Raw genomic sequence first — 26,582 nt, 5'->3', positions numbered from 1 at the left:
CATTGTAAACTGCCCTTCTGAAAGGTTTTACATACATTTCCATCAGTAGAGGATCTAAATGTCCACATCCCTATACCCCACAACCCTGAGGGTTCTTTTATCAGTGCTGTTATTTCCTAAATGTTAAACCTTGAGGGGACAAGGCAAGAGTGTGTGGGGGGTGGGAAGCAGCTGAACCAAGCAAGAAGTGTCAAGAGTTCTTTAATCCCTTTTGCCTCTAATATTTTTCAAATTTGAAACTTTGGCTTGACTGGTTCCATCTTCAGTTCACACCACAACTTTCCCGTCTGCCCCTCTTTTTTATTATTTGCCTTTTGGTCTGTCTTTCCATGCTAGTGAGTACATTCCTTTGATACGAAGGGCTGCACCCTAGATGTCAAGGTTTGAACAGCAACATTGCCCAGTAACAGGGTCACTGTGACATGCCCAAGGATTCTGAAATTTCAGAACCAAGCTTGTTAGAATGAACTGTTTAATACAGGCTCCCACACTGATCTGCCAGCCATGGAAACAAAGCCACATTGAAGCCAATTAAGACACAGGAGCAGAGGCCAAGGCTGGTCTTACATTCCTTCACCTCCTCCTCTGATTCTTTCTCCCTGCCCCAGGGGGGTCCCCTTCCAAGTCCTCCTTCACTAGCTGTGCACTGAAATGCTGAGTTTGCTTTATTTTAAAGGGGTACCATTTAAAGGCTACATTCTCCCAGTTCATTCTTTGTTTCCCGTTCCTCGTTCGCTCCAAGAGTGAGGATCACTATCATACGGCTCTAAGCCTATTCTTCCTAAAACTTTCACCCCTGCTTAGAGCCGTAAGATAGCTTTGCACAACGTTTGGCTACTGTTTCTCTTATAATTCTTGGGATTTTTTCCTTCATGAACAAGGGGGCTGTTAGAAGCCAGCCTTGCTTAGGTTATGTATGCCAGCAACCCCCTTCTCCCTCAGAACTGGCACAGAAAATGTCATAAAGAGTATACTCCACTGGGGTTAAATAAATACAGAACCCGGTGCTGCATGCTCACCCACACTGCTCATTTTATCTAAGTTGCTCCCACACTCAGTGAGAGTAATGAAAAGAAATACAGGTACATTTTGCACTGGGACACATTAACATTCAACAACCTTTGTCCTGGGAAGTGAGCGCTTCAATGCCTGGTTTGGAAGGCCCCTCAGACTGAAGGCGGGCAGGGGCGAGACTGTAACAGGCAGGAGGCCAGTGGACCCGGTTCTAACTGCCCTTCGGCAAAACCTTTTCTAACACGCGGTGCACAAACTACATCCCCACCTAGAGATGGAAAACCATTGTTTTCTGGGTTTCACCCTCTACCACCTCAAACCAACTATGCCAAGATTTTCCCAATTCACCAGGATCTAGCATAAACAAGCTCTTCTATTTTTTACCGATTTTAAGAGGACAATTAAGTGACCCATTTTTACAAAACATACACAAAGCGACACAGTCCAAAGTCCACATCTCAGACGAAATCAATTACTAAGCATCTGCAGGGCAAAAGGAAAGAGTGCAGAGAACACACTGGAGAGGCGCCTTTGGGAGCTGTTCCGAGCGCAGTCAGGGCTGTGGCTTCGCACGTGTTCCGCGCCCTCCGCTAGGCCGCCGCGTTGCCCCGCCCGCCCGCCCGCCCGCCCGCGGGCGCTCCCTCCGGGCCCCGCCCAGGCCCCGCCCCTCCGCTGACGTTGTTGTTACGTCACGACAGGGGCTGCGGCCGCAGCGGGTCCTCGGCTCCGGAGGCGTCGGTCGCGGCCTCGTGAGGTGACCCGGGCGTCAGGGACGGCGGCCCGGACCCACGGCGTCCATCCGAGCCCGACGGGCACAGCGTGGCCAGGAGGCAACTCGACAGCCGTCCGGGGAGCCATCTCGGGCCTATTTTTCCTTTTTTATCTCCAGGACCTTCCCTCCGCGCGCCCCGTTTCCCTCTGCAGAGACCGCGACGCCCCCTCCCGGGCCGGGCCGCGCCGCCGTGCTCGCCCGCCTGAAAGGCGCCGCCCGCCGGCCGGAGCGAACCGGGAGCCGCCGCCGCCGCCGTGCCCGCCGCGCTTCTCGCGGAGCCTGGTCGGCCGGTGGGGCCAGGGCCCTGGGCACCGGGCGCGGCGCTGCGGCGGCCTCTCCTCCTCGCGCTGGGCGCTGGGCCCCGGGCCTGGCCGGACCGAGGGCCGCGTCCTCCTGACCCGCCGCGGGATCCCGACCGGCCCCTCCGGCCCCGCCTGCAGCTTGCACCCGGCTTCCTTTGTGGGTCGGAATTATTATTATTTTTTTTTGTTTTGCTTCCCCCTGCCCCTTAAGGTTGTGGTGCGGGAAGGCCGACCCGTCACCTCGGGCAGTGCCCCCTGCCAGCGCGGGATCTCCCCGCGCTCCTCTCCTTTCCGTGTTTAATTGATGGGGCTTTTCAAGTTCTTTCCTTTTATTTTTCTCGCCTCTTGACTGGAAGGCCCCTCATCGTCTGGCCCTCACCCTGCAGACACCCAGATCCACCTGCCTCGGCGCCGGGGATGTTCCGACAGTGACGGCGGCGAGCCGGACCCGCGCGCAGAGAGTGCCCCGGCCCAGGGGGCGAGAGCACGCCCTTCCCCGCCCGCCCCTCCCTCGCCCTCGGAGCTCTGAAGCGGGAGACGACGCCGGGGAAGATGTGGCTGAAGCTTTTCTTCTTGCTCCTCTATTTCCTGGTCCTGTTCGTCCTGGCCAGGTTTTTTGAGGCCATTGTGTGGTATGAGACTGGCATCTTTGCCACCCAGCTGGTGGATCCGGTGGCTCTGAGCTTCAAGAAGCTGAAGACCATTCTGGAGTGCCGGGGTCTGGGTTACTCGGGGCTCCCCGAGAAGAAGGATGTCCGGGAGCTGGTGGAAAAGTCAGGCAAGTATCGGGCTCTCCCCTGAGGTGTCCTCCACCCGGGGCTGGGGGGGTGGGGTGGGGTGGGGGAGATTGGGGTGGGGGGGACGACCTGTACTGCCTCGCACCTGGTGGTACCCCAGAATGAGGCCTTACCTGGAAGAGTTCAGCCGACTCCTCCGAGAGCTGCCCAGTTTTTCTTTGTCCAGGTTTTCTACAAAAAAAGATGTGAACCCCATATTGAGAAGGGGTCTGGAATTATTTATAGGGGATAGGTGTATCTTTTAAGGGTTATTTTAAAATACCAGTTTTAAGTGCAGCTTGTTAGTATTGTTGACCAAATTCAGCGATTTTTCTCAAACTTGGGGGATGTTACAAACTGGAAAGCATTATTATTTGCCCGTTGAAATTCATTAGGCTATAAGAAAAGCCACCAAACGTTGTCTGTGCATAGCAATATTTGTCACGATTAACAATAGCAAGTTGCCTAGAGGGGAAACTATCATTGGAATACTTAATATCAAAGATGCATTTAGGCCTGAGATTTAAATGTAAAATGAGTTTAAACATAGAGAAAGTGTACACTGTACAGTACTAGCTTTTCATACTTTTAAGTGTGGTGAAAATGGAGTGAATTTTTTTTGTGAATACCTACCTTGTTTTATATTTCTCTCAGGGCTTTTTTAAAATCCTTGTATTTTGGATGTGAACTTTTTTCTTCTATGTCACAGGCACTGCTGCATCAACCTAAATGGGCTGATAAATAGAACTGACATAGCGCTAAGAGCATAGCATCTTAAAAACGCATTTTCAGTAACTGTTGATTTTGGGGTAGGATTTGGTGAGAAATATGGCTAGTTTTTTTTCACCCCTGGACAAAGGATATCCTTGTTTAGATATATTCTTCCTGAAAGGCGGGGGATGGACTATCATTTGGGAAAGGCATTCTGGGTTGTTGTAGATAGCAGTTGAAACTGATGGTTATCTTTCTTTGTTGTTTCAAGTATAGCTGTCAGCTGTGTCTTTTACAAGAAAACTTTTTTCTTTATTTAGTATCCTATAGCCATATATTATGATAGACGAGAATATTAATTCCAGAGGTTTTAGCACTCACATATTTGCAACTTAAGGGTTATCAAACTCATATTACTATTGTGCAGAGGAGGGAACCCTCTATGTAAAAGTGATACATTTTTCTTCAGAGAAAACAAAATTGTGTATTATTCTTGCCTCTTGTTTACTAACTGGTTTATGGTGACTTTTATTTCTGGGTGGGGGGAATGGAGTAAAATAGAAGATTTCTAATAAGTAAACACTTTAGGTTTAGAAATGAGAAGTGTCTTAACCGCCAAAGCCAAATCCTTTTTCATGGTAAAATAGTTTAATAACACTTTTTTTTTCTTTTGATTTTTATTTAGTGTTGCCTTTCTTGGGCCTAAAAATAGTTGTCACTTTGAGTATACAGGAGTGTATATATCACTTGAAGAATACACACAGCCTACAAAAATATGACTCAGATCACACACATTTTATAGCACAGAAGTCTTGGGATTGCAGTTTAACTTTATTCGTTGTGAGTCGTTTTGTTGCGATCGTGATAAAGTGCTTGTTTTCTCAGGTTTAAAATTTAAGGCAAAAGTTAAAATGATTTGACATAAGTGTTTTTCTTTACTTTTTATTTGATGATGTAAGCTCTAAATTTATACTGCTAATTTGTATGTGAATATGGAGTTTGTTCTTATAGGTAATCTTTTGTATCTAACTTCCAAGTCATATAAGATCTGTTGCTATTTTCAGCATGCAGTAATGGCAAATTCTGTAAACTCATTTCTAAATCTTGTAAGTCAGAAGTATATAAAACATACTGTTCAAAAATCGTTTGGCCCTGGCCAGTACTCAGTGGTTAGAGCACCAGCCAGAGCACCAAGGGTCAAGGGTTTGGCTCCTGGTCAAGGGCAGTCCCTGGGTTGTAGGTTCCATACCCAGCCCTGTCAGGGCTGGTGCTGGAGGCAACCAACTGATGTGTCTCTCCCACATGGATGTTCTCTCCCTCCCTCCCTCCCTCTCTCCCTCCCTCCCTCTCCCCCTCCCTTCCTCCCTTCCCCCCTTCCACTCTCTCAAAAAAATCAATGGAAAAAATATCTTTGGTTTAGGATTAAGGAAAAAAAAATTGTTTGGCCTTGGCTGGTGTGGCTCAATTGTTTGGGCGCGTCATTCCATGCACCAAAAGGTGGTGGGTTTGATTCCCAGTTCAATACCCAGGTTGTGGGTTTGATCCCCAGTCTGAGTGCATACGGGAGGCAACCAGTTGATGTTTCTTGCTCGCATTAGTGTTTCTTTCTCTCTCCCTCTCCCTTCCTTTCTAACATCATTAAAAACATTTTATAAATAATTATTTGAAGCCTGGATATGCTATACACAAAACTAAATGATATTGTGGTGGCTTTTAGACTGGTATACATTCAATAACTTATCTGATGACCCCTCTTAGAATATAAGCCCCACGAGAAGATGGATTTTTGTCTGTTGGTGTTTTTTTTTTATATTTGCCTAATACATAGTAGATTCTTATTACATATTTATTGAATGTGTGGATTTTAAATGGGTATATTCAGATTCTGAACAGTGGAATGAAAGTATAATATGATTTTTAACATTGTAAAATGGAATTAATCATTGAAGATGAGAACGAGGGATTTCTGAAATTTTATTAGTGTTATTTTTTTCTGTCTTCAGGTGACTTGATGGAAGGTGAGCTCTATTCTGCACTCAAGGAAGAAGAAGCATCTGAATCTGTCTCCAGTACCAATTTCAGTGGTGAAATGCACTTCTATGAGCTTGTAGAAGACACAAAAGATGGCATCTGGCTGGTTCAGGTACCAGAAACAGTGATAGAAGTGAATTTATTTTTACCAAAATAGTAACACTTCTGTGTGCTTATGTCAGGTTTCTTAGACATAACTCAGTTCTCATAACTCATAGGAAGGCTCCAGTGTCCTCTTAAAGTGTTGGGGAAAGAGAGTTGACCGCTTTGTTTAGAAACAGCAGAAGCAAATCCATTTTAGTTGTTGGATCTTCATATATACTGGTATATTCCTTTTATTTAGTGATTTGTACCATCTCTCTTAATTTTTGTGAACTCCAATTTTTAATCAAGTGACCCAAATGATTTTAGTATCTAAAGGAAGAAACCTAAAGAAAAAAAAGAAAAAAAAGAAAAGAGTAAAGGTATCTTTCTATAGGGAGATAGCCAACTGTTGTGACTATAGAAGAGCTCTTGTAGGAAATGGTGGGGTCGGGAGTCAGGGGGTACTCATTATTTTGCTTATGAAATTGATGAGACTATAATTTAAAACCCTATCTCTTATGAAAACCGTGAGATTTAATTAGCATATTGGAGTTTTAGAGCTATAAAGGACTTTAAAAATATCTTTTATGTTTCCCAAAGTGTAGTTTATATACCACTCACAGTAAACGAGTGGGCACACTTATTTATGTATTTTAATGTAAGTTAGAAAAATCAATGTATCGAACATGTAATTTCATAAATATCACTTAGGGCAAGGCTAAGGTTATTTAAATTGTTAAAAATGTAAGTTCCTTAAAGTATCATGTTAAGTAAATTACCATCATGAGTTCAGCTAAAATTATGATTATTGATTAAATCCCAGGTCCCCTAATTTCTTGTCTAGTGCTCTTGTCATTTCACACTGGGATTGGCAAAGTTTGATTCAGGGTATAAAAATCAAAATAGCCATTGCTTTATATATTTTTCAATATGACTTTCAATATGGGAACATGACTACAAAATGGTAGAAAAAGCTGAATTCAGAAACCTTAGTTGTACATCTGATTCTGTCACTGATTTGAATTATGATTATGGATAGGTAGACTTCTGTTGCACATGGTCTCAAATAAATACATATATATCTAAAGAGGATACAATAATACTGTAGTTCATTGGGCTAAAGGGTTAAGTTTTGGGAACTCTTCAGGTGATTACATTGGATTTTCTTTTTTTTAATAATTTTTTTTAACTGATTTCAGAGAAGAATGGAGAGGGAGAGAGATAGAATCAATGATGAGAGGGAATCACTGATTGGCTGCCTCCTGCACACACCCTACTGGGGTTCGAGCCTGCAACCCAGGCATATGCCAGGCATGGACCCTTCAGTCTGCAGGCCAATGCTCTATCCATTGAGCCAAACTGGCTAGGGCTACATTGGATATTCTTGACCTTTTCTTTACTTCCAATCTTTCTATTGTGTTTGACCTATTACCCTCCAGATAATCTAATTCAGTAATTTTAAAAAATGAGTTTCTTGCCCTGGCCAGTGTTTCTCAGGGGTTAGAGTGTCAGCCATTCACCTACGGGTCTCTGGTTAGATTCCCGATTAAGGGCACATACCTGGGTTGCAGGTTTGATCCCTGGTTGGGGTGCGTGAGGGAGGCAACCAAAGTGTCTCTCTCACATTGATGTTTCTCCTTCCCTCTCTCCCCTTCCCCCGTTCCCCTCTCCCCTGTCTTTCCCTCTCTCTTAAAAAAAAAAATTCAATAGAAAAAATATCCTCAGGTTAGTATTAACAAAAATTATTTTCCAATTCAGTTGACATACATACAATATTATTTTCAGGTGTACAACATAGTGATTAGACATTTATATACTTTATAAACTGATCACCTTGATAAGTCTGCTACCCATCTGACATCATACATGGTTATTACAATACTAGAGGTCTGGTGCATGAAATTAGTGCACAGCGGGGGCAGGGGGGAGGGGTCCCCTCAGCCCAGCCTGCACCCTCTCCAATCCGGGACCCCTCGGGGGATGTCCGACTGCCGGTTTAGGCTCGATCCCAGGATCGGGCCTAAACCGGCAGTCGGACATCCCTCTCACAATCTGGGACCGCTGGCTCCTAACTGCTCACCTGCCTGCCTGCCTGATTGCTCCTAACTGCCTCCCCTGCCGGCCTGGTCACCCCTAACTGCCCCCCCTCTGCCGGCCTGGTCACCCCTCACTGCCCCCCTGCCGGCCTGGTCACCCCCAACTGCCCCCCTCTGCCGGCCTGGTTGCCCCTCACTGCCCCCCCCCCCCTGCCAGCCTGGTCGCCCCCAACTGCCCCCCTGTTGGCCTGGTTGCACCCAACTGCCCCCCTTGCCGGCTTGGTCATCCCCAACTGCCCCCTGCCAGCCTGGTTGCCCCCAGCTGCCGCCCCTGCCAGCCTAATCACCCCACGCAGCCTGCTGTTCAGTCGTTTAGTCGTCCCTCACTACCCCCCTGCCGGCCTGGTCGCCCCACGCAGCCAGCTGTTCAGTCATTTGGTTTTCCCTCACTAAACCCCCTGCCAGCCTTGTCGCCCCACGCAGCCTGCTGTTTGGTCGTCCGTCTGGTTGTTTCAGTCATGATGGCCCCTGGCTTTTTATATATTAGGATTATTGACTATATTCCCTATGCTGTACTTTACATACCTATAACTATTTTTATAACTGGCAATTTGTACATCTTAATGCTTTTCATCTTTTCCCCCCATACCACTTGGCGACCATCAATTTCTTTCTCTGTATCTATGAGTTTTTTCCATTTTGTTTATTTTGTTTTTTAGATTCCACATATAAGCAAAATCACATAGTATTTGTCTTTCTCTGAGTTATTTACTTAGCATAATAACCTCCAGGTCCATCCATGTTGTTGCAAATGATAATTTTTCATTCTGTTTTATGGCTAAGTAATATTCCATTGTATATATGTCCCACATCTTTATCCAGTCATCTATCAGTGGGCACTTAGGTTGCTTCCATCTTGGCTATTGTAAATAATGCTATGTGAACATAGGGATGCTTATATCTTTTCCACTTAGGGTTTTGGATTTCTTTGGATAAATACCCAGAAATGAAATTGCTGGGTCATATGATAGTTCTACATTTAATTTTTTGAGGAATCTCTATACTCTTTTTCATAGTGGCTGCACCAATTTGCAATTGCACCAACAGTGCAAATGGGTTCCCTTTTCTCTACAGTCTAGCCAACACTTCTTGTTCATTGATTTATTGAAGGTAGCCATTCTGACAGGTGTGATGTGAGATCTTATTATGGTTTTGATTTGCATTTCCCTGATAATTAGTGACATTGAGCATTTTTTTTCATATGTCTGTTGGCCATCTGTATGTCCTTTTTGAAAAATGTCTAATCAAGTCGTCTGCCTATTTTTTAAATGGATTGTTTTTTTATGTTAAGTTATATGAGTTCTTCATATATTTTGGATATTAACCCATTATCAGATGTATCATTGGTGAATATCTTCTCCCATTCAGTAGGTTGTCTTTTGCCTTTTTATTATGTTGATGTTTTCTTCACCGGCAAAAAATTTTTAGTTTGATATAGCCCCATTTGTTTATTTTTTCTTTTTCTTGCTCGAGGAGATATATCCAAAAAGATATTAGTAAGAGTGATGTCACAGAGGTTACTGCTTAAGTTTTTTTCTCAGAGTTTTATAGTTTCAGAGTTTTTTAGTTAACTAATACATTTTGAGTTTATTGTTGTACTAGAGGCCCAGTGCATGATTTAATCATGCACCTGGTGCACCAGCGGGCTGGCTGTCCGCCGGTGCACCAGGCCTTCCGAAAGCCTCCGGCACGGCGGAGGCTTTCGAAAGGCCTTGTGCCGGAGCAGACAGCCGGCCAGCTCTCCCGCTTTGGCTTTTGATCGCGGGGGAGCTGGCCAGCTGTCCGCCGGTGCACCAGGCCTTCCGAAAGCCTCCGGCGCAGCCATGACACAGACGCTGAGCTCGCGGCACCACTGGCGCCGCGAGCTCAGCGTCCTGCTGGCCCAATCAGCTACCCCGGCCACCCTGAGTCCCGCCCCCTGCGCCTCCTGCTGGCCCAATCGTGGGCGTAGCGGAGTGATGGTAATTTACATATTACCATTTTATTATGTAGGATATGGTATAAGAAAGTGGTCTAGTTTCAGGCAGCTCAAATTCCACTTGGAAGAGGTAGGCACTAAATAAATAAATATTTAATATAACATCAGTTAGTGGTAAGTGCTAAGAAGAAAAATAAGCTAGGTAAATTAGGGCAAGGAGACAGAGAGTGGCAAGGAATTCTCTGATAAGGTGACACTTGAATGAAGTGAAGACCAAATAATGATAGTGAATGTTAGCATTATAAATTCTAATCACTAAATTATTTTTGTCTGAAAATAGTTTTTAAACCTCATAGGTATTAATAGTTGAGAAATGACTCCTAAGAAAAATGGAATGTATTTATATGGTTTTCTGTGTGTTAATGATGCAGTAGGGCACACACACTTAATTTTTCCAGTGACCATCAAGATTTGCACTGTCTGGTTTGTATTCCTTGGGAATAGTGGCTTACATCTGTCAAATGGCTGGCTTGGGTTGAAAGAACAGTCCCTGGCAGTACAACTGAGAAGACTGAGATTGAAACCCTGTCCTCGGCACTCTGAAGTTACCAGCTAACCAAATCAGCACAGAAACTTTGGTGTGAGCTCTTAAAGGAAACCTTTTTTAAAAGATGGATGGATGGATGGATGGATGGATGGATGGATGGATGGATGGATGGATGGGTAGCTAGATTAAAATAGCCCTGGCCAGCATGGCTAAGTAGTTAGAGCATCTGCCTGTGCATCGGAGGGTCAGCGATTCGATTCCTAGTCAAGGGCACATACCTGGGTTGCAAGTTCAATTCCAGCCCCGGGGCATGTTTGGGAGGCAACCAATCCATGTGTCTCTCGCACATGATGTTTCTCTCTCTTCTCTCTCTCTCTCTGTGTCCGCCCCCTTCCCCCTCCTTTCCACTCTCTAAAAATGAATGGAAAAATATCCTTACTCCTCAGGTGAGGATTTTAAAAATTAATTAATTAATTAAAAATTTCAAATATCTCCTAGAAACAGAAGAGAAATATTCTCTCAGTGACTTGTCATTCTTTCAGCTCAGATCATATTTATCTAATCTTGTAAAAGATAACTTTCAAGAATTAGTTTTTAACAAATTGAATTATCTTTTCTAATTATTGGTATTTTGTTTTTTACTTATTTTTTAAATATATTTTTATTGATTTGAGAGAGGGAGCAAGAGATAGAAACATCAATGATGAGAGAGAATTATTGATCAGCTGCCTCCTGCATTACCCCCACACACACACACTGGGGATCGAGCCCACATCCCAGGCATTTGCCCTGACAGGAATCAAATTGTCAGTATTTTAGAAGAAGCTGACTTAACTTCAGTTTGTTCTGTCATTTTGTTTTGTTTTTAAATCCGTGAGGATGCATAAATCTCAGCCAATTCAGTCCTCTTCAAATTGCCTTTATTTTAGGTATCCTGTGTAAAAAATAGTTAAACACATCCCAGTTCTCTCTTTTTTAACTCTCAGTTTTCTAATATTATTCCCTCATACAGATGAATTATAATTTCCTTTTGTATTTATTGAGAAAAAATGTAATTAGGTGGCATATAAATGATAATTAGCACTTTAAACTTTATATACTATTTTACTGAAAGGATGTCTGTATTTACTTATTTAGGGAAAATGTGACTTTAATAAATGGGTATATGACTTAGCTGTTCCATCACTTGGTCGTTTCATTATTTTTCTGGAATCGATTGATTGGCAGTCTAGATTGATTATCTTTTTTGGTAACACTCCATGTGGAATGACACTACAAAAGGAAAAGAACTTTCTATAATATATTTAATTCATCTTATATTCCTTACTAGAGGCCTGGTGCATGAAATTTGTGCACGGGTAGGGCCCCTAGGCCTGGCCTGAAATCAGGGCTGTTCTTCCCCGCTGCCAGTAGCCGGCCCCACCCCCCACCTCCTGTGTCTGCCACCACCCACCCCCAGTTCCCCGTTTCCCATTGGGCAATCAGAGTCTGCCGGCCGAGGGGGAGGGACCAAGAGGTTGACCGTTCCCATCAGCTCACTGACCCCGCTGCCGGTCACGCTCTGTGTGAGGCAACTGGCGGGGTGATCGGGGCTCCACTTGCTCGCCCCCGCCTTGGCCTGGAGCCGCCCACATCCGCCACCACCTACTCCTGGTTCCCTGTTCCCCATCGGGCAATTGGTGCCTGTGGACTGGGGGCAGCTCCTGTGTTGAGTGTCTGCTCCCTTGTGGTCAGTGCACATCATAGCAACTGGTCGTTCCACCATCCGGTCAATTTGCATATTACACTCATATATATGTGATTTCTATCTTCTCTATAATTCATGAGTTTATTTTCTGAATAATATATGTTATTGATCTTTATATTTTTCTCCTTAATTGAAGATGTATTCATGCTCATGGATTATCCTTATGTTAAAATAGAGTATTAGGATACTCCTTTTCATGTCAAACTTTTCTGTCTAACATTTTCTATAATATGAGGTGGAAAGAACAGCTCTTTTTACTAACAGTTCTTTTCAACATTCTGTTAGTTTCTGCTTTGTTTTTAACCTAGGCCCATGGTCGGCAAACTGCGGCTCACGAGCCACATGCGGCTCTTTGGCCCCTTGAGTATGGCTCTTCCACAAAATACCACGGCCTAGGCGAGTCTATTTTGAAGAAGTGGCGTTAGAAGAAGTTTAAGTTTAAAAAATTTGGCTCTCAAAAGAAATTTCAATCGTTGTACTGTTGATATTTGGCTCTGTTGACTAATGAGTTTGCCGACCACTGACCTAGGCTTATATCCTTCATTAGCTATTTTTCAGTTTTGTGGATTCCTTGGTTCTGCTGCCACCCAATAGTCTTAATATCACAAAACAGAAGACAATTACTTTCTTTCAGGAGACTCTTAGGCAGATAGAACAGTGGATAGGCTTCTGAAATGGAAAACTTTGCATACTTTATGGGTTTTATGGATTTAGCCTTATCTTAAGATTTCTATTTCTCTGTTTTGACTTTTGTTCGAAGAAGGACTGTGATATTTGTTCTCTACTGGCTTTGTCACATCATAAGGAAATTTAACATCACGACTTGATATAGTAGTGAAAAGCAACATATTATTTGAAGTAAGCTTTAGGCCAATATTGACTGAAGTATTATGCTGGTATATTTCCTGCTTGGCTGAAAAGAGTTAATAGCTGTTTTAAAATTTGTTCACCTTTGCTCCTAGACAATAGTTTTTTCCAGGAAGATCCTAACCTATTTATTCCTTTCTTGACATTATTCCAAAGATGAAATATATAGCCAGCCACTTTATTCTTTATTTTGTATTGGTCAAAAACTTCTGTGTTTTCTCATAGAGAAAGCTTGTGAGAAAACCAAAGAAATAATTAAATGCCTCTGAGTTTTGTCTTTGTCAATCACTCATACTCATTTTTAATGACTTTATACAATTTGTGTATATATATTTAGGTTGGTCTATAATTTTGAAAGTGGAAACTCCCTGTTAAAATGATTTACTGAGAGATGCAAAAAATATAATAGCACAACACTCATATTCTGTGCAGTTGTTATTTAATTTAGCCTAGATGTTGTTGTATGGGGATTAACAATATTAAAAGGCATATGTCAAATGTTCTGATTAGTAATAAAGCCCACCTCTAAAATACATGTGTAGGCAAAAGTCTGCGGCTTTTTCTTATATCAATGTAGCACCTGTAGTACGTGTGGAGGAGAATAGGCAATAACCTGAAGCCCAGTTTTTCCGTGTAAGTTTAACTGGACTACATAAGGTTGACATCAGAAAATATGGGCACTTGGCATCACATACTGTCCAACCCAGTTCCATCCAGTGATGTGTGCTGGAGCCAACTCATACTGTGTCATGAAGGGCGATTGTTAACATCTCTTCCCAACTCTGTATTTGGAGATGTCATGTTGCTAAGTCGGCCATCTGGGAGTATTTACACTAAGGAAATCAGCAAATCAGAGCTTCCTTTTTCTTCTGAAGAACTGGTTATTAAACATTTACCAGCAAACTACTGGTTCCATCCATTCGTCCAACCATCTAACAAATAAATAAACCTTGTGATAAGCACTGAGAACACAAATGTGAATAACATATAGTCTGTGCCATAAAACAGCTTAGTTTGGTTTAGTAAAATGTGTGGGGCAGTAAAAATCTTAGTCTATAATTGATTATCTTTTCCAGCTGAGTTGGTGGTCCATTGTGGTGCTGGCATCTTAAAGGATCCTAAAGAAGTCTATTACACAATGAAGGAACCTAGGAAAATTGCAGTAGTCTTTTTCTGGAAAAAGTATATTTTTAAATACACTGGATTGGAAGTCTTTATGCCAGACTAGGGTTAAAGACATTGATGTTCAATTACATAGCAAGGAACTATTTATGCTAGTGTTTGTCCAGAAAACATTCCAGATGACAAGTTATTGGGGTAGGCACTTTCATTATAAAAGTAATAAACTTGGAAACTTTAGAGAACCTATATAATCAGAGAAAGAAGAATGAGTTACTAAACCATTAAAAGCTGATATTGTTGGGTTCAACATAAATATTTAATCAATACCAAGTGAGTTAGGCTAGCTGCACTAAACTAGCTTCAGGAAATACAATGGTGAGTAAGCGTCGGGATGCCAGTTAGGGAGACTTGGGAAGGGGGTGAAAAGATGGCTTCACTTCTAGCCTGTTGCCAAGTCTGTCCCAGACGTAGAATTCAGGCTGTACTTTTACCTAGTTTTTTCTGGTCTCTGAAAATATTCCTTACAGAGACTGCAACATCCTTTCTGAACTGCCAAGAAATATGATCCCCCCTTAATAAGACCAGCAGTGTAAGTGCCTTTCAGAATTATTGTGCATACTTTTTTTTTTTTTAATTATGCGGGCATCCTGGTATAGTTAACAACAGAGTTGGTAGGAACCAGGCCCAGGATGCCAGCCAGCTTCCGGCTGCTGTTCTCCCAGCAGTGTAACACTTACCTAGGTACAAGGCAACCTAGGCAGCTGCCTACGGCTGGGGCGTGCATACTTTTTTTTATAAGCAATCGTTGGGAACTCTTACTGGTGTGACACAGAAGTAATAGGCTTAAAGTGTTTTGTTGTGCCATGTGACTCAGCCAGATGAGTTATTTTGTGAAAATATTAAGATTTTTAATGGCTGTTTAATTCAGCCTCCACCAAATTTCATTTATGCTAAGCCTCTAATTGAATAATATAACTGTTTAGGACAGTGATGGGCAACCTTTTGAGCTTGGTGTGTCAAACTTCGCCAAAAAACTGAGCATAACTCGGGTAGTGTGTCACTTTGAGGAAAAAACATTATTTCGCAAATGTTTATCCTCGGCATGCGGCTGCCTTAGCGGCCGCGTATCATCAGAAATGGCTACGTGTGTCAGTGCTGACACGCGTGTCATAGGTTCGCCATCACTGGTTTAGGACATTGGACAAAATAATTTCTAATTGCATAAACAACTATAGAGTCAAATAAAATGTTCTCATGGAATGCCCAGGGGATTTTTCATTTTTGTGTGCCTCTCTCAGTCAGGGATCATTAAACTCTTCAAAAGCATGTGTTGGAACAGCTTGCTGAATAAATAAGGCCCTGGGGTTAAACATTGTCATGTACTTGCCACAATGGTGTTCCCACCTCTCTTCATACACTTCTATGTCTGTATTGTAACCTGAGTGCCTGGGAACAATCCCCTATCATTCCTACTTCCTTTCCTAGCCCTGGAGCTCTTATAAGTCTGAAAGATACCTGTGCAGTGATCAGGATCTTCACTGGAAGATGCCCCTAGACTTAGGGCCAAACCTTATATTGATTCAAGCAACCTCTTGATTAATCTCTTAATGCAATGTCATTTTAAAGACAGACCTGAAAATGTTTATTTGCAGGGTTGATTAGAAAATGGGAGTGAAAGGGAGTTCTTTTAAAAAGAAGGCAGAACAGGGATTATGGTGATCTCTTAACGCTGAGTAATCTGAAAAAAATAAGTTTATGATTTCTTTGATTACTTGGCGGGAAAAAGAACTACTACATTGACTCTTGAATGGTAGGGAAAAAAAGAAAAGAAATGCTTGTCTTGCTTGATCTCCCTTATTCTTCAAGTAAAATTTATACAGCACCTTTGGACTGTGGAAAAATTTGAAAGCTAGGCACTTACTTGTAACCGATGTGAACCTCCTCAGAAACTAAGGTTCATCTACTAAGATCATGTCTTCAAATTGCCCTTTTTCTGATTACCTCAACCATCTCAGCATTTGAATAATAACTCATGCCTTCCTAAATAAGACCATTTATTGTCACTAAAAAGTACTATGTATGTGTACTTATTAAGCATCAAAGTTATGTTACAAAATGTTCCGTATGTATGTATGTCTCTGTAGGCATAGGATGATAATATCAGTGGTATATGGCAGGGTTTATTGGACTGTTGGCACTTAAAGTGTCATTTGTCACTACCATGCACTCTCTCCTTGAAATTTGTTAGACTTCCAGCAGAGGGGCCACAGATGAGGTAGCTGTACTGTCTCCCTCCTCTTCCTGGGAGTTGACTGTTGGCACTCATTTCACACACTCCCCTGGGATTTCACTTCCTGGAGGCTTTGTGAACATGAAAATAGCCCTTCCTTCCAGAAAGATTAGAGGCCCTCCGAGTATTGTGTTGTAATTTTGAATTAAATAGTTCTTGTAATACAGCATTCATGAAAAAACAATAACACTTGGGATATATACACCCTGGGCTTAAATCAAACAGATGTTTTCATGAAGATGTTTTTGGCTTTCCTTTCAGTTTCTATTTAGTTATTTTTGTTTGTATTTGTGTTTGTGTTTTTGTTTCTTGTTGTTTTTTTAATCCTTATCTGAGGATATGTTTTTATTTTTAGAGAGAAAGAGAGAAACATTGATTAGTTGCCTCCTCTACGCTCCTTAACTAGGGATCAAACCCACAACCTAGATATGAGCCCTGATGAGGAATCAAACCCATAATCTTTTTTTTTTTTTCTTTTTCTTTTTCTTTTTTTTTTTTTTTTTTTTTTGGTGTACAGGATAATGCTCCAACTAACTGAACCATCCTGCCCAGGGCTGTGTGTGTGTGTATATATATATATATATATATACACACACACACACACACACACACACACACACACACACACACACTTTTTAATTTTTGTTTTTACTGGTATCTTTATTGAAATTCTGCCTTCATTCAAAGCAGGAAGATTAGGGAATAAAGGAAAAAGGTGTTAACTATTAGAAAGACAGAGAAAGGAGTCATTACATAATTTGAAGGTTCATTTACTTGGGTTAATTTAGTGTTTTTGTTTTTCTTTTAAAAAAAATATTTCCTTCTCCCAATGCTAATTGTGTTTGAAAGCAACTTGCATATTTGAAGTAGAAGTTCAAAAATGTAGAATTCATTATGGTAATTCTATATGTTAGAACCTTTCGTGATTTTTATGAAAGGACATAGAAGTAGTAGTATTGATTTTAGTCAAAGCATAGTTTAATATAAAACATGTGTTTGACTCTTGACTGCATAATTGTACTTTTAAAAAAGTAAAATTTGAACTCATTGAGCATATGATCATTTTGAAGTAAGCTTTATTTGTATTATTGATTAAAATTTTCCGAGCAGAGAAATTACTCCAAGGGCCATTTTCTTAAACCTATGTAACTTAATTCTAGAGAACAGGCCACATGGTGAGAAAGGGATGTGGCTAGCCTTTTAATATGGCTTTGACTCCCCTTCTGTGTAACTACCACAGAACGTGGGAGTTGAATGTACTGTATTCAATATTTGAAGTCTTTTCCAGTTGGACAGTGGCTCCTTTTATAAGAATTGCAGTTGTGATATGATGGTACAGCAAAGAAGAACTGTGAACAGAATTTTTTTAAGTGAAGTTATATTATAAATGGTTGGTTTGACTCCATTTTAAGTTATTAACGATTCTGTTTTTCTTTTGGGGGAAATAGGTCATAGCAAATGACAGAAGTCCCTTAGTGGGTAAAATCCACTGGGAGAAAATGGTGAAAAAGGTGTCAAGATTTGGAATACGGACAGGCACTTTCAACTGTTCTAGTGACCCCAGGTAAGTTGATTAGACAGTTCTTAGAATCTGAGTTCTGACCAGAAATTTTAAAAATAAAGACAGTGCTATTAGAAGCCTCTTTAAAATGAAAGCTAGTTCTCTCATTTAGTACGCAGATGCTTGATTAATAGTTTTTGATAAACTGGCAGTTATTTACTTACTCTCTTTTTGCTTCTTCTGTGTTCTTTCTAGTGAGGAACACTCTTAATTGTATGTCTTCAGTCCTTTTTGTTTCACTTTTCTTTCTCAGAGAGACTTCACATTTATAGCTTTTGGTGACATTTTTGTACTGACCTAAATCTTCTTCCATAATTCTGATCTCTGGTTTTCATTTTGATACTCACATTCATCTGCTCTACCATTATCCCTAATACATTCTGTTCCCTAAACCTAGTATCCAAATTCAGATTCATCCTCTTTTTCTTTAATAAACCATGTGCCCTCTACCTTTCCTTTTCTATCTTTTATTGTTTGTTTTTTCCATTTTCTCAGATAAGAATCTTTGCAGGCATTTTTGTTTTTCTCTTTGTCATCATCTCCAGTATTAGAGATGTTTTATTGATGTTTTATTTTTCCATTATTTGTTCTTTATAATGCATTTTATTTTCATTTCTAGTGCCATCAGGTTATAACTTAAATTCATCTAAATTCACCTATTTATTTAATTATTCAATAAATTTTCATTTTCAAAAAAAATTTTTTTTGAGAGAAAGAAAGAAAGAAACATCGATTGGTTGCCTTCAGTACACACCTTGACCGGGAATCGAACTGGCAACCTTTCAGGGCACAGGACTACGTCCAACCAACTGAGCCACACCAGCCAGGGCACAAAGATGAAGATTTTGATGCACAGCTACTTGTATCAGTTTCAATATTGTCATGTTCACTTTTCCTTTTCTTTGGAAAGTCTTCCACCTAGAGTAAGAACTGTGCTTGCTCTGGAAGTTGTACTTAGAGTTAGTTGTTTCTTCTTTTGAGGATTATGGAGATATAGAAGAACTGGCCAGGGAATAGAGTTATTCAGCAAGTGTTTTAATCATATTTTGAATAATTGAGTCATCATTTTGATCTCATATTTTTAAAAACAACAAAACACCGTCTGTGTTCGTTCGTTCTTCCTTCCTTCCTTTCTTTCTTTCTAATATTTGTTCTTTTAATTTTTTCTTTAATCTTCACTTGCAGATATTTTTCCATTGATTTTTAGAGAGAGGGAAAGACAGAGAAATATTGATGTGAGAGAAACACATTGGTTGGTTGCCTCGTGCTCGTTCCCACAGGGCCCAGCTGGGGAGGAGCCTGCAACCGAGGTACATGCCCTTGACCAGAATTGAACCCGGGACCCTTCAGTCCACAGGCTGATACTCTATCCACTGAGCCAACTGGCTAGGGCTGTGTTGCAAGCATATCAAACTTGCAGCCGGCTGTAGTGTGTAGTTTCTTCTCTGGGTGGCCTCAGGACAGCCTCCTCTAGTGTGCCAGTCCCATTGTACAGCAGTACTTTCTTGACCTTTTTCGCCCCCATGAGACTGTTCAGGACCCCCACTTCTGGGCAGTGTCTGACTCCTTCCATGGCAGAAGTTTTAATTTTTGTACTTGAGTATCCAGCTTGCCTGGCCATAGTTACCCTCATTCCCCCAACAAGGGATCTAACTCAGATAGCTATACCTTTCAGGTCTATACTCTCTTTTATTGAGAAAGTAGAAAGTGAAACGAGTATATATTTTGTGGGGGGTGAGTGTGGGGTTAGAGAGATTAGGGGTATTGAACAAATGGGAGGACATTGGAATTGCAGGAAGCTAAGTGGTAAACAGAGCGGTGTACAGTGAGAATATCAGGGATGGAGGCCCATGGAATAAGCAGTGAAGGAGAGATTGGAGGAAGGCCAAGATGACTAATGACTTCATCTGAAAAAATAGCATTATATAAACACAATACCAAAAATTTTTTTAATATAGCATGCCACACCAGAAAAGTACCAAAACTCATAAGCCTATCATTTTTCCTATCATTTTTAGTCTTCAAATTCTCTGAGATCCCAAAAATTTTACTTTAAAAACTAGAGGATATTTTCATGATGTTGTTACTGAATTTATTCAGACCTTTAAAAAGCTTTTTTTTAATTGCAATAAAAGTTTTTATACAGATAAATGGTAATATAACATTCTTTTAAAATAATATTTACATTTGCCTTTATTTCTAGCAGTAAAGTTTAAATTAATATGCTATACTTTATTTGTGTATAAGATTTTTTTAGAATGGTGTTTAAATATATATTAGTAGCCTGGTGTTTTATAAATATATTCATTAAAAATAATATGTACATTAGGCTTTACTTCTATTTAGCAGTATAATTTAAATTAATGATATACTTGATTTGTGTATTTTATTTCTTTAGAACAGTGTTTAGATAAGTAAGTATTAGAGTTTTTTTCAAGTCTGGAAACATGATTTAATTTGAAAGGTAATGATAACATGCAGAATTATTTTTTCCTGGGTACTCTTAAATTCCATTTGTAATGATGAACCTTAAAACTATCATTTAGCTCTGAACTGAAAAGAAAGCACATAGTACATTTGTTTTCTTGCATGAAAAATAATATACACTAAAACTATCTGTTTTACGGACTAAAGTTTTCTATCAGAAAGGCTGTCATTCCATTTATAACACAAATCAGAAGCCAAATATTCTCTGAAGTGGTTTCAAAGATAAAAAGAATGACCAAGAGAAGAAATGTGTCATCATAACTACCATATGCAATTAAAAAAAATAAAGCTATTTAAAGATATTTAAGATGTAAATAAGGCAGTTATCCATATATGCATTTAACTTGTTAATTTGGGGGGTAAAAATAGAATTAATATCAATGAATTATTATTTTGCATTAGAAAAATACCTTATTAAGGTATAAAACATTTTATTGTTTAGGATATATAATTCTAAAACATTTCAGTTAAAGCAATATTGATTTTAATGGAATCTTATCTTGTTAAGGAAGTGAATCAACTCAACAAGAAGCTGAGTTATGGTCTATGATTCTGAGTCACCCAGATCATTTCCCAGAGTCATCACTAACCTTGTCTTTATGACAGAACATGCTGTCTTTACTTCATTACCATCCATTACAAATCTGTAACAAACAAAATGTATCAACTGACAGTTGTTTGTACTAAAAAAAATGTATCTACATGGTAAACCGCCCCCCAACTTTATTGAAGTAAATTTATATAACATAAAATTCCACAGGGTAGGTTTTTGAAAAAGAAAAAAACAACTTTAAAAAAAAAACTTTCATTTATTACCTCACCACTGTAATACAAGAGCCATTTTTATTTTTTAGTATTCCCTTTCATTTGTAATCTAGTTTTTTTAGAGGAGAGGGATGTCACAATTATTATAGTAAGAATCAGTCCATTTCCAAAGGGATTGGAGTCATGACCCTATGTGTAAATCTAAACAATTTAATTTTAGGTAATTTTTTTGTGCTTACTCTGTTATAAAATGGGGTCACAGTTGGACTGAATCTCTTCTTAAACAGAAAACTTACTGTCTTTGTGTTAAACACTCCTCTTTATGGTCTTCTTTAAAGAGATGAGAGACTACGAAACAATATGGGACTTGCTCTTTTCTAGATGAGCTTTTGCACATTACTTTTAACTGCCTGTGTGCATCAGGCATTGTGGTGGGTGTTTTAATAAATGGGTACAGCATGGCTCCTATCCTCAGAGAGCTTGCATTCAAGTCAAGGACTCAAATATTAGGATAATCGATTTCCTTCTCTCTTCTTTGCTCATCTGAATCTTCAAGACCTACTTTAGTTCCTACTTGGTTCTACTTTAGTTCCCAAACCTTTCACAAAATCTTCACCAGTTCAAACTTCCAATGATATTCCCTTTTCTGAACGTTTTCTTTACATATTTAGTAATGGAATATATACAGTTTTATACTTGTTTTGTTTCCTTAATATGATTTTAAATTCCTGGTGAGCAGGAATTATTTTTCTATTATCTTTTGGATCTTATTGACACTAATGCAGTTAGTAGGTTCATAATAGATGCTGAAGTATTTGCTGATTCCTTACTTTTCAAGCTACATTTTCTTAAAAAGAGAGATAAAACAAATAAAAACTACAAAAAGAGAGCTTACTTTTCAAACTCTTGTACAAACTGTGAGATACTGATAATACTTTTGATTTTGTAGAGTTTATTTGGTTTGGGGGAGAGAGTATCTTTCAAGTTCTAAAGAACTTTGTCAGGAGAAGACAGATAGTTTGCACAATACTGAGGAAGCTTATCGAGCAGCCCAGCTGTTTACTTACAGTTTACTCTCTTACAGATACTGCAAGAGAAGAGGTTGGGTGCGATCCACACTCATTATGTCTGTTCCACAAACAAGTACTTCTAAAGGGAAAGTCATGCTTAAAGAATACAGTGGACGCAAGATTGAAGTAGAACACATTTTTAAGTGGATAACTACTCATGCAGCTTCTCGGATCAAAACCATTTATAATGCTGAACATTTAAAAGAAGAATGGAATAAAAGTGATCAATATTGGGTAAAAATATACCTGTTTGCAAACCTTGACCAACCCCCAGCTTTCTTCTCTGCACTAAGTATAAAGTTTACTGGAAGAGTTGAGTTTATTTTTGTTAATGTGGAAAATTGGAACAACAGGAGTTATATGACAGATATTGGTATATATAATATGCCATCATACATACTTAGAACTCCTGAAGGAATTTACAGATATGGAAATCACACAGGTGAATTTATATCCCTTCAGGCCATGGATTCATTTTTGCGCTCATTACAACCTGAAGTAAACGATCTGTTTGTTTTGAGCTTGGTTCTAGTTAACCTTATGGCTTGGATGGACTTATTTATCACACAAGGAGCTACCATAAAGAGATTTGTGGTTCTCATAAGCACTTTAGGAACATATAATTCTCTATTAATTATTTCCTGGCTACCAGTGTTGGGCTTTTTACAGCTCCCTTACTTAGATAGCTTTTATGAATATAGCTTAAAATTGTTGAGATATTCTAATACAACCACACTGGCTTCATGGGTAAGGGCGGACTGGATGTTTTATTCTTCACACCCAGCCCTGTTTCTCAGTACATACCTTGGACATGGTTTACTAATTGATTACTTTGAGAAGAAGAGACGACGCAACAACAATGATGACATCAATGCCAATAACTTAGAGTGGTTATCAAGTCTATGGGACTGGTACACCAGCTACCTCTTCCACCCGATTGCTTCTTTTCAGAACTTCCCTGTGGAATCTGATTGGGATGAAGACCCTGACTTATACTTGGAGCGATTAGCTTTCCCTGACCTTTGGCTTCACCCTTTGATACCAACTGATTATATAAAAAACTTACCAATGTGGCAATTTAAGTGTCTGGGAATCCTGTCTGAAGAGGAACTGTCGGAAAGTTCTCACGATATTGAAAATGACTCAGATGTCGAGAGCATAGACACTTTTAACAGTGAGAAGGAAGTATTTGAAGATAAACAAAGCATAATTCACAATTCTCTAGGAAGAGTAAGTCACTGTGGTGCTGAGGCTTGTTCATGTGCCAATAATTATTGTCAGACCAGCCTACATGAAAGGAAAGGGAGGTCATATGGATCGTATAACACTAATGAAGATATGGAACCTGATTGGTTAACTTGGCCTGCTGATATGCTGCACTGTACTGAATGTGTTGTTTGTCTAGAGAATTTTGAAAATGGATGTTTGCTAATGGGATTGCCTTGTGGTCATGTATTTCATCAGAATTGCATTGCAATGTGGTTGGCTGGGGGCCGACACTGTTGCCCTGTTTGCCGGTGGCCTTCTTATAAAAAAAAGCAGCCATATGCACAACATCAGCCCCTGTCAAATGATGTCCCATCTTAACCATGTGCAATTTGTCCTTTATAAGCTTTGAGTATCTTCAGCTTGCCTTTTTAATGTTAGTCACAATGTTTTTGTGGTTTGAAGTTTAGTTTAATGTTAGTGCAGTGACAGGAAATACACATTATACTAATGTTGATGACAATTATTTGGTTGCCTGTGTGTCAATTGAATGCATACTTAATTGTAAAGATTTTTATTTACAACATTGGCAATTGAGAAGTTAATGTTTTTTGTAAGCACAAAAGTATGATAGAAATTTATCCTAGCAAGACTTTATAAAGTAGGATCAAAACCTAATGAAATTGAGGCAGTTTCTTATCCTAAATGTTTCCTCCCTTTTTACAATATCTGTCCAGCATCTCTTGGTTAAATAATGTATGCTCTGAGACATGAAATTAAAACAGATCTATGAAATAAATTATTTTAAAACCAAAAGATTATAGCTTTTCCAATGTTAAATTGTTTTTTTATAAGGTGTCTGAATTTTATAGGCATTTTATTGATTTGTTAGTTTCACAGATAAGGCAAATATGATTCTTGACTCGTGGGGAAAATAAAGGCAGAAATTATGTGCTAACACTGGCCAGAGGTGATGTTAGTCAGTCTTTTAGGTTGATTAGCTTTAATGGGAAGGAATTTTATGGTGGGCTTTTTTTTTATAAGTTTTAAATCATTTATTAGTACTTACCAAATCTAAGTAAAATCAACTATAGTAATTAGCCTCACATAGATTACTTTATAACTTTTTACTGCTTTTACTTTGAAAAATTTCAAAACTATAGAGACATTGGGAAACACAGTAAAATAAGCATTCATTTCTCTAATTCGCCAAGCATTTACATTCTATTACATTTGCTTTCTGTCCTCTCTGTATATATTTATCTTTTTATTTCTTTGGTTGTTTTTTCTGATCCCTTTGAAAATAAATTTCAGTCTTCATGGTGCTTTATAGCTAAATATATCACTACCTATCTCCCAAGAGCAAAGGCATTTTTTTTAACATAACCAGCATACCATTACCATACCTAACAAATTTAACATCTAATATCTAATACATAATCTATATTCCCCAATTGCTCTCAAAGTATTTTTTATATCTTTATGTGTTTTTGTTTTATTGTGAACTGGGCAAGGTTTATGCCTTGAGTTTAGTATCCTTCCATTTCATTCTTTCCTCCAGAGCAGTTTCTCTTCCTCTTTTAAAAGTTGTTAAATTTTTTTTTGTCTTAGCTAATACATTTTTAAAGAATACAGACTAGTTGGCTTACAGAATGTTCTGCATTCTGGATTTGTTTTAGTGTTTCTTCATGATTAGATGTAAATTAAAGATTTTGCCTAGATTACGTGTACTTCCCATTTGCTTGACATCAGGAGGCACGTGATGTCAGTTTGTCTCACTTTATCTTAAGAATCTGTGAGGCCATGTGAATATGCTGTTTGTCAATAACCTTTAGCTAGCCAGTTGGGCTCAGTGGATAGAGCGTCGGCCTGCGGACTGAAGGGTCCCAGGTTCGGTTCCGGTCAGAGGCACATGCCCGGGTTGCAGGCTTGATCCCCAATCGGGGGCGGGGGGGGGGGAGGGGGCATGCAGGAGGCAGCCGATCAATGATTCTCTCTCATCATTGATGTTTCTCACTCCCACTCCCTTTCCCTTCCTCTCTAAAATCAATAAAAACATATTTAAAAATAACCTTTAATCCAGTGTTTTAATATCCATTGATGATTATTAACCTGGATCAGTTATTAAACAGGAGTTTAGCTGGCATTTTTGTGTGTGTGAAGCTTTCCATTTTCCACTTTTCTTTCTTTCACATTTGAATGTTACTGTGGACTCACAGATTTTTTTTATATTCAATGTGTCAAAATTCATTATTCTTGTGCTCAAATCATCCCAAATTTGGTGAGAGTCCCTCTAAGCCAACTCTTGTATCCTATTGGCATTTCCTTGCTTTTTGATGCAAGGTGTTTCAGGCTCATTTTGCAGTTTCCCTCGCCCAGCCCTGTAATCGCCATTTCTTCAAAAGGCTCAAGTTTCATGGTGAACTTTTATTGACTGCCCCCCAAAACAGCAAGAAAAAATGAACATCCTGGATTGCTGCTGAAATGTTTCTTCCTGGTGCACTGAGCCTTATTTTCATACACTAATGGAAATAGTAAAGATTGTTACTTTGTATTAATCTTTGGGAACTTCTTTAAATTTTAAAAAAGGCAAACACTGCGCTGGCGAGTGTGGCTCAGTTGGTTCAGCATCGTCCTGTGCACTGAAAGGTTGCCTGTTCCATTCTCGTCAGGGCATGTGCCGGGTTTGGGGCTCAATCCCCAGTGAGGGTCATGCAGGAGGCAGCCGGTTGATGTTTCTCTCTCACATCTGTTTTTCTCTCTCTCAAATCAATAAAAACAAATTTAAAAGAAAAAAAGGGATACACTGCTCCTTGTGTTCTAATTTTACTTTTGAAAAAAAGTAATCGTGTTATTGTAAATGTTACTGTTTCCCAGAGTTCCACCGAAATTGGTCCACTTCTATTTTCTCTCGTGTATTCAAATGGATGTCCCAAATCTATGCGTCCAGGCAAAGGCCTTTCCCCAGATCTTCAGTTTTATTATTTTTTTAATCTTTTTGTTTGTTTGTTTTGTTAATCCTTACCTGATGATATTTTTTCCATTGCTTTTCAGAGAGCATGGAAGGGAGGGAAGGAGAGAGAGAGAGAAACATTGATATGAAAGACATCGACTTGTTGCCTCCTGCATGTGCCCCAACCAGGGGTGGGGAGCGAATTTGCAACCCAGGTACATGCCTTTGGGAATCGAAACCAAGGTCCTTTGGTGTGCAGTCTC

At 39.7% G+C, this 26,582-nt stretch overlaps 1 protein-coding gene across 2 annotated transcripts; it reads left to right on the top strand.

Annotated features, from left to right (window-relative positions):
* The first annotated feature begins 1,720 nt into the window (after positions 1-1,720).
* RNF103 (ring finger protein 103) lies at positions 1,721-25,298 on the top strand. 2 transcript variants are annotated; one of them, XM_079791843.1, is made up of 5 exons: positions 1,721-2,245; positions 2,445-2,866; positions 5,579-5,718; positions 17,726-17,841; positions 22,175-25,298. In XM_079791843.1, the coding sequence occupies exons 2-5, from the start codon at positions 2,641-2,643 to the stop codon at positions 23,745-23,747; spliced, it is 2,055 nt and encodes a 684-aa protein (XP_079647969.1). In that variant the 5' UTR covers positions 1,721-2,245; positions 2,445-2,640; the 3' UTR covers positions 23,748-25,298. The 2 variants fall into 2 exon arrangements, with proteins under 2 accessions (XP_079647969.1, XP_079647968.1); XM_079791842.1 differs by having other exon boundaries at positions 1,721-2,866.
* The last annotated feature ends 1,284 nt before the right edge of the window (positions 25,299-26,582 follow it).

Source organism: Cnephaeus nilssonii (genome assembly GCF_951640355.1).
Source record: "Cnephaeus nilssonii genome assembly, chromosome: 15".
NCBI lineage: Eukaryota > Metazoa > Chordata > Mammalia > Chiroptera > Vespertilionidae > Cnephaeus > Cnephaeus nilssonii.
This window is presented reverse-complemented; position numbering and strand designations above follow the sequence as displayed.